An 8,992-nucleotide genomic window follows, 5' to 3' on the forward strand; every position below is an offset into this window, starting at 1 on the left:
CGTAGTCTCCGGTAGTGTTCCGAATGTTTTGTGATGGGTAACGCAGACGTGTTTCTGCGTACTCATCTGTTGTATGTCTTCCGTTGTCTCTTTCCCGTCCGCGGAAAGGGTGCTCTTCCAAACTGGGGCTTGCTGGCCCTGCCCGACAACTTCTCAAACAGATCCTTGGGGACACCTGTGACAACTCATCAGAGAGTCGTTCGTTCCACCACTCCGCAGCTGAGGTATTCTCACCAAATAATGAGTGTGATCGGAGCTCCTTTTAAGTGTTGTCGCTGCGGAGTTCCTCTTTCCCTTCGATCGTTCCTTCTCTGGTCGTCTCATGCTTGAGCGCATGTTTCCGTGCCCCGGAGACTGGCGCATGCGACGAAAACTGAGGGATCTCTGTTGTTGCAATGAGCGAGAACGGATGCTGACTCTGAAGCCGTCATCAGGGACATGCGTGATGGCCGGTTGCGTCTTCCTTTAGGATGTTGTCTTCCGCCGTGGTGATGAATGCCTTTTGCGTTCCGTGCGCCTTATTGAATTTAGAAGCCACAGTGTGTTTTATTTCCTTCAGTTCCGAGGGCGCAGTTTTTATGCTGTGCACTGGCACTCTATCTGGATTCCTTTGCCACACGTGTCTTGACTGACCATATGCTTCATTCTGTCCATTTGCACCATCGCTTTTGCATTCTGCATGAATGCTTGCTTTTTACCTATTTCTGTCCGGGCCTGACTTTCCTCCTCTTCTGATGTATGGGGGCCTTCTGGCTTCAGTTTCGGCTCCCTGGAAACGGGTATCAACCCCGGTGTGAGCAACATGCTGACGGAAGCGTCAGGTTGCGTGTAGGCTCTCAGACGCTGGCGACAGACGACCCGTGTGTAGAAGCGAGAGGTGGTTGGCGAAGAATGCTTTGATTTCGTTTGGTCTCTAAGCTAGATGGCAGCAGTGTCACATTTGTTTCGGTGTCTCCGGTTTCTTCTCCCCGCTGATCTGAAGGAGACTCAGAATGATGTTGTCTGTTTGTCTTGTCAAAGGCATCGATATTACTTTGCTCATACAGTAGTAGGCGAGCGCATAGAGAGATGTGCCACTCGCGCTGGACGTGCAAAACGGACCATCGTCGTCTTTTCTTGCGTCAGACGCTTTCTCTGTCTCCGCTTCCCGCGTTTTTTTCTGCCGCTGTTGTTCCCCAGTCGTGGTCCCCTCCGGATTGCCTCTAGAAGCCAGAGTGTGTGCGTCATTTGCAGCAGAAATCTCTTCTATCTCTTCGTGACCCTCGGGTAACTCGTTTTCCATCGTTGCCACACCCTCGTCCGAAACCATTTCCTTTTCCGTCTCGGCGCAGCTCTGGCTTAGTGGCTTGGACATTCATTATCCACCGTCCCGTTTGTCAAGGTAAGGTGTTCGTGGAATTTGGACCGAGCCCAAAGCGACAGTGGTACGCAAGCTAGTCTTCGGGGAGTTTCCGTTGATGACTCTAGGAAGGTGTTGTCTCCGGCAGTCAGTTTGGGGTTTCCGGAATATGGCTCTTTTTTCGGATACGTCACATGAACCCCTAGTCCGGCGAAGAGCGAAATCCGAATTGTCAAGGGTCACCTATGCCGTGTGCCGGTCTCCACTTCTCTTCCGCTTCTTGCGAAACCTCAACGAGTCTCAGACTTCCAAGTGTTGAAGTTCGTGATGCCCCATGTGCGCACGCTTTAGGATCAACTCAATCAATCTTGCTGTAAGAGGAAGGTGTCGCTACGGTGCTTCGACGTATCTTGTTGTGTGTGCGTCGCTGTGCCACGTATAGTCAAGGCCATGGACTTCTTGGTGCTCTCCCCATGCAACGAGGTCGCTGCGGTAATTTCATCAGCGAGACTGCGTCACTTTGTTTGTGTTAGACTGTTCATCACTGTATTTCGCTCCTCCCCTTCCCCTCATAGCCGCATCAAGGGCACTGTCGGAAACGGTGGCTACCTCGGAACCCTCAGGCCCTCAATTTGAGGACCACCAACATTTATTGCGACCTTCGAAGGACGTCTCTTCTTTTTGTCTCCGTGAAAGTCCCCGGTATCGCTGAGAAAACGGACAGATAGTCGCGGCGAGGGGAGTGTTGCGAACATGCATCCATTTGATACACAAACAGTTGCGTAGAGAGTTTTTGTTAGCCCTAGATCCAGCTGATTTCACATCGCCTAACGAGCTGGGATATCGGTGACCCATGGCGGCAAGAACGACAGTAGTATGCAGCAGCCTTGCTTTTCACACAAATAAGTCGCGCTTCGGAAGAACTGGAGGACAGTCTACAGTGCAGAGAAAGCCCACAGAAGTCTCACCCAGAAGATATATACCCATGGAACCTCATCACGTGACAGAGGTGGCACTATACCAGTAAACCACGTGCACGGTCTTGGTTTTCGAAGACCTACATCGGATGAGCTTTTTCACCGTCAGGGCGTAGCTGAACAAGTTTCCTTTTCTACAGGGGTATAGATGTTTCTTTTGGCGAAAATGGGTCCTGCATCATTAGCTGTCTGTGCCAGTTACAAAAATGGGCTCCGTCTGTGACTCGGTCCCTTTCGAGAGTGTTTTTCTATGTGGGGACCGTCTCAGCGTCAATTGCAGATTTCTGCTGCATACACGTTCCACGGCAGATACAGTAAGTGGTTGAAGGCGCTCCCGCCTTGTTGCACAATGTCTCGGATCTTCCGGCGACTTACCCGGGGCAAGCAGTATCTCTACCAGCAGCAGGACCCCTTCTGCTGCATGAGCAGCAGCCGCGTCTTCATGTCAGAGTGTGTCGTACTCATAGAGCTTCATTGGGGAACTAAAGCCTCTCAAAAATCGTTTCAGTGTCGAGTCCGGAACCCTTGCCCCGCGTAGGCAACAGGCAATCAGATTCGACAGAGCGACCCACAAAGTGTCCCCCAGCTTCAGGTGGCTGCTGCGTGCTTCATCTCCGTTCTCCTCAGTCCTCTGTACCTCGAAGTCGAAACTCGCTGCAAGATTCTCCAGTTGAAATTAGCTGTTCTGGGGTTGTTCAGTTGGTTCTGTTTCTACAAGAATTATCACCGTAACTATGCTCTGCTAACGCAGTAGAAGTTGGATCTAGTAATCAAAGACCTTCAAGACCTACTTTCTGTTACAGATTATAAACTGGGATCGCAGGTGTATATATACGACAATTTTCTGGGTTGTACATACTACTAGTTGAACTGATGACACAGGTGGAAGCAAGACGTCCGCCTAGCGCCGCTTTGAAAAACGAATCATGGTGCCATGACGGATCCAGCTAGGTGTATTCGTGCAAGCAACGACACGGCTCTGGGAGATGAGCCTAATGTCGTCGATGAGAGTAGTTCCGGATTCTCGACCCCTGCAGTGTGCCTACTGTGGCATTTGCTTGATTGTGACCAGCGGCACATCGCTGGCTTCGCCTTTCAAAGACGCACTGAAGTGGATAGCTGGGAGGGATGCAGTGGCCGTCCCATCATGATGGACACAAATCGCATTGACGATCTGACTCCGGAAGAGCCAAAGCTCTTCTATCTGGTCCTCTCCAATGCCTGCTACATCCCGGCAACTTTCTGCATTTCAGCGGCGCGATTCGCATCTGTACCCGTTGACTGCGGCACTCCAGAGCACCCTCATAGGGAGGGAGAGGAGACGAAGAGGAAAGCAACACTTCCTGTGAAGGAAACGCAGCTCCCAGGCGATGGTTTGTCTTTTCGCGAAATCCCAGCTGCTGTCCGTTCAATTCAGTCAAGAACCCAAAGAAGCATGCAAGAGCGTAGGAACACCATAGCCGCTTTGCCACCAACGCAAGAAGGTGCCGTTTACTGGTGCCATGAAGCAGGAGATGTGCGAGGCCTTCCCTTGGAAGTTGAGCGAGTATCAAGCAGACAGAACAAAGCAGCGATCGATGCAAATTACAACCTCAGACAGGTTTTGCATCGATATGTTAGCCACAACATTACATCTACCAGGGAGCCACCGTCATCGAAGGTCACTCCTCTCTTGAATTGCGATGCATTTTTTGGCGCGCCCGGTTATTTGTCCGCTGCTGGGCAGGAGCACTGTGCAGCGGCCACCGAAGAGAAGCGGAGAGCTCTCCTCCTCCGCGGAGGAAACGGATTCACGGTGATGACCTCACCTGCGGCTGGGCGTCTTCCAGCACACTCTACACGATGTATTTGTATCGAGTTTCTCACAGATATGCCAGGCACATTCGAAGACACCCTCATTCTCGAACTCCAAGCCCATCCCTTCAGAAGTTCATTTTTCGCTGAATCAGACGTCGCAGCCCATTCAAGCTTTCGCCAAACTCTGAAGCTACAAGTTCATTTTCCCCTCCACGTGTCGTCTGTCGGCAATTCACTGCTTTTTGCACCCTGCCAACCAGCCCTCGATGTGACAGCCGAGCCATGTCCTCTTCTATCCGTCTCGTCGTGCATCGTCTCATCTCGTCTGATGGCTCGCGTTTCCGCAAAAGTGTCGAACGCGTCTCGTTTGTCTGTCAGAAAGTCTGCCATTCAGACCGCTATTCCTCTCAATTCCGTCGCCGCTGCAGCGGCAGGCGCGGCAGGCGCGGCAGCATGGCGTTCCGACCAACAGGTGCTTTATAACGCCGACAGACAGGCGCAAAGGGCGGTGGTCCTTTCAGGGAACTGTGGCGGATTTTCTCCGAAAACCACGCGAGTGGACAGTGGGTCAATCCTATCCAGTCCGATTCTCCCGCCTGTGGGCATCTTCAAGGTCTTCAATCGCGGTTCGCGCGATATGTCGATGAATTGGCAGGTCTTTGACCTCGACGCTTGGGACAAGCAGAGTCGAGAGCACGCCCGAGCTCCCCCAGAGGCGACAGAACCAGGGGTAGCTACAAGAGCTGCTGAACAAACGGCTGCAGCTGAAGCAGCCGCAGGTATGGAGCTTTGCCCCGAGCTGCAGACACAGCGGGGAACCGAACCAGCGACAGGGGTTGCTGCCCCCACAGCAGAATCCTGTCGAATCCCCAGGGGAGGTCCTGCTCAACAAAAATCCAACTCGGAAGCGGTCAGTTTTGATATCGCAACGGCTGCCTATCCCGGTGCTACTTTGGGAGGGGCAGACGGGGGAAGAGCAAATTCACCTCCTTCGGGTGATCAGGCGGGGTGGCAGTTTAGCGCGAGCGTCGAAGGCGACCACGCCCGACAGGGAAAGGAAGCCATCGGACAGCAAGGCGGAGACGCAGCCGCAGACACCGGGGAACAGCAGGGGCCATTGGTAGAGTCGCATGGCCGCGAGAACGAACGAGACACACCAGTGGAGGAAGCCGAACGTGATACGGTCGATGTGGCAAAGGATAGAGGATGTGACACGCGTCTGAACAGGTCGGTAACGACCCTTGTACCGCCAAACGATTGTGCAATAGAAAACGTGCTCCAGAACGTGAGGGCATCCATGCAAGCAAGCATTTGGGTGGACGGTATTCAGCACAATGGCACAGAGCTGGGAAAGGCCCCACGCGTCGTCGTTTCACCGGAACAGTGTGTTGTCAAAGCCAAATCGACGCGGACATTCCGTATCACATTTGATGGCGTGCAAGGGACTGCCGACAAGCGTCGCTTCCGACTGGTGGGAACTGGCTCCCACGTTGACAGGACAGGCTCACATGCTTCGGTCTCTGACCCTGCAGGACTCCTGGGTCCCCCGGCAGGCAGCTGTGGTCGAAAGAGTGGGAGTTCCGCTTCATCCTGTAGCGACCGAGCTACTTGGGGTTCTGTGGAGCGCGTACCTAATGCGTGTTCTATCGCAGCATCCCAAGCCACGCGGCAGCGACGATCCGCACATGATAATCAACCCGCAAATGAGGTGGCCAATCTTCCTGCAGGTTTACCAGAAGAATCCGACGATGAGGAGGAAGACGCGTGGTGCGGGGATTCTGCTCATCCTGTTTCCGCTTTGGGAGGTGAGCAGGTATCAGCGACGAGTGCCGTAATCAGTACCCTAGCGCGAGACGCTCCCCAGGTAAACTGCGGAAAACGGTTAGGGAGAAGCATCGATGAGCCCAACGATGGCGAAGGAACTGTTGGTGGGACCCTGTCTGCCCGGGCTCCTGTGGAGCCTGCACAAGCATGTAACGGAGAGGCACAGAGGGTCCGCGACCGACAGTTTCCTTGTAATGGAGACAGAACTGCAGGCATACTGCTACCAAACGAGTCGATACTTGTTCTGGATGTTAATGCCAGCTTTCATGAGCCCCGCGTGGTTGTCGAGCAATCACAGGAGGACGTCCACCCTGATAGCGACGGCAAGAAATCTTTTGACATGCATATTGAGACCGGCAGCTCCCCGAACAGCCACTGCAGGGAGACCGACCCACTGTGCACGTTTACAGCCACGCCGTCGAGTGCTGATCGGTTTAAACCACGCAGGAAGCCGGGATACACTCCGAAATACCGTGTGTCTGCACAAGCCCTTACCTGGCGACACTTGTGTAATAGCCAGTAGGGAAGGAGTCCTTTTCAGCATCAGTGTAATCAAGGTGGAGAGGAATGATGCAGTAGGCGAGCGGTACCGTCCGAGAGCTGGCGAGGTGAGCGGATACCACTTGGACTTACCTACACAAAAATGAGCTCCGTCTATAGTCCGTGAAAAGGATGAGTCCCCAACCCAGGCCACCGAGAGGCAAGCGGCAGGAACAGATACCGCAAAGGCCGGAACTATACAGCGGAGAATCAGCTCTCTTTTAATGCAGGTCGGGTTGTCTCAGTGTACCCCAGCGGTCCAGGTGGCTAGACTGAGCTCGTCGACGCAGAACGGATTCATATGTGTCCTTGTGAATGATAAAACTGGATACGCGTACTCACACTTGATCAGCGGATGGTAGGGAACGATGCCGGATACCAGACTGCTTAGCATTAGAGGCTGAGTGCTGTGGGGTATCTATACTCTACGCAGAACGAAGCCTGTGGTTGTGACGAGCGTCGTTCTCCACGGACAGTAGGATACAGGGTTGAAGTGAAGAACGAATATCTCAAATGAAGAATGCATAAACTGGGAAGGTTTATTTATTCCCGCGACCCCGCTGCTTCAAACCAGTTCTAACACTTACTTCGCTTCAAAGCGTCTTTGCGAACGCAATGCTTATTGACATGTCGAACAGACGGTTGCTGTCCACTTCTACGGTCTTGGCGTTCTAATCTAGACAGAAACAACCGTCAGTCTCAGAAAGGCGGCGGTCCACGGCGGATGATTCGTGGGGCAATGTGGCGGCGTCTCTTGTTTTCCAGCGCAACGCTCTTCTGCGTCAGGAAGGTGTCGGTGGATTGGGCACATGCAGGCGACGATGCTTAGACCCGGAAAGAGCGGCAAGCTTCGTTTACGGTTCGAACCTTCTCCCCTTGTCATTCTTACGCCACACCACCTTCGACAGTTTTCTGGGCCTTTCAGGTTGCGTCGTTCCCGTCAGCCCCGTCAAACATCCGATCACAGCATTCGCCGTTAGCTGCTTTGTGGCGCCAACCTGCAGTACGAGTGCAGCAGTCACTCAGCGACTTTCGTTCCCGTATCATGTCAGTAGCTGGAGATGATCACACAGTGGATGGAGTAACGGCCCTCGTTTTCCTCTCAGCCTCGTGTGAGTTTCGGCCGAGTGCACCTTGCTAAGCGAAAGGACGTCAAGGGAACCGTCGCGCTCTCCAACATTACGTTTATCTGGTCCTGGTCAAGTGGTCAATTTCCCGTCTGCCGAGTGAAACAAGCTCTGCTATGAGCGCGACCTGGTCCCCGTCCCCTTCATGATCCGGTCACCGCAAAACACGTATTGGAAATTAAAGCCAACTCACAGTCTGTGTTCGTGAATATCTGACGATAGTTCTGCAAAGAGGGCACGGCGCAGAAATACTATCATAGGAAATTTCTATCTCAACGATAAGGAGTGACCCAAACAACCCTGAAGTGATTGAGATACTGTACGAAAGCAGAGCTACATCGCGCAGATTTACTGATAAAGGGCTGGAACTTGTTACACTGCGCAGGCGTTCAAATCTCTTAATGCACGACGCTCGTGTGCCTCTAACATGTTCGAAAAAACACGTTTGAAGTCATCGCAAAAATATGCCCTACCGGTGTCAGGGCAGGCAGGAAGACGGCTGCTCCGCAGCCCGTAATGAACAGAAAAGGCAACAGTTTGTCCTCTAACTTGCAGTTGATCGTGAATGGTCAACCACGGTTCCCAACGTCGTCGGTGCAATTCTGTGCACGGGGCGTTGTTGGCGACTTCTCTCCTGTTTCCTGGTTGTTGGCATGCGCGAAAAAAAAGGCAATGGCGGTGGAGCAGAATACCAGGTTCAGAGAAGGCGGGCATCAGCTTCTCGCATCAACCTACAGTTATAGAGCATGGTGAGGCTGGAGTAAGCGCAATCATCGCCATGTCACAAGTAAGGCGAACAGTTAATTAAACGAGTGGAGAGGTGATGCCTGCATTCGACCTCGGCTCATGGAACCTTTTTCCTTTATAACGGCAGTTGTCTTCTTCAGGTAGCATTTCCTGGATAACAAATCATGTCACTGCCGTTCCTGTACCCACGCCATACCCCTTCGGTGATTGTTTACTTGCTGTCAATGAGGAGCTAAGCCCCTCTCAACGAGACCTGCTCCCTCCCCGTCATGTATGTGCCTCCCTTGCTGACTGATGGAATAAAAATCTGTTCATCTCTCGCCACCTATATGCCAGTCAGAGCACACTCGTGATAGGATTTGTGCCGAGTGCCTTAGAAACATCTTTTGCCTCTGCTCCGGATTTGAGAGCCTGGATGTCCGAATTTTGACGACTACAGCCATTCAGAAGTTTCTGAATACAGATTTGTTCACCACTCTGTCTGCCAACACAGCTGGCCACTTGTCCGGCAACTCAGTTGTTCAATAGAGGCATCGGAAACCGCACTATCAATTAGATACGCTTGGGGGTGGGTGTTGGCCGCCAATCGAATGTAGACTTTCAAAACGATACTGGCACTCTTCAATGTTTCGTTTGCCCCT

The 8,992-nt window shown here is 52.7% G+C and overlaps 2 protein-coding genes across 2 annotated transcripts; one reads left to right on the forward strand and one right to left on the reverse strand.

The window, feature by feature from the left end:
- Window positions 1-934: 934 nt before the first annotated feature.
- TGME49_217951 (hypothetical protein) lies at window positions 935-1,354 on the reverse strand (the record flags this gene model as incomplete). Its single annotated transcript, XM_002371321.2, has 1 exon — window positions 935-1,354. One exon carries the CDS (start codon window positions 1,352-1,354, stop codon window positions 935-937), a length of 420 nt encoding a protein of 139 aa, XP_002371362.2.
- Window positions 1,355-3,463: 2,109 nt separating this feature from the next.
- On the forward strand, window positions 3,464-6,015 carry TGME49_217961 (hypothetical protein; the record flags this gene model as incomplete). The annotated part of the gene is made up of 2 exons (XM_018779797.1): window positions 3,464-5,918; window positions 5,978-6,015. 2 exons carry the CDS (start codon window positions 3,464-3,466, stop codon window positions 6,013-6,015), a joined length of 2,493 nt encoding a protein of 830 aa, XP_018634764.1.
- Window positions 6,016-8,992: the final 2,977 nt, after the last annotated feature.

This window comes from Toxoplasma gondii (assembly GCF_000006565.2).
Source record: "Toxoplasma gondii ME49 unplaced genomic scaffold asmbl.19, whole genome shotgun sequence".
Classification (NCBI taxonomy): Eukaryota; Apicomplexa; class Conoidasida; order Eucoccidiorida; family Sarcocystidae; genus Toxoplasma; species Toxoplasma gondii.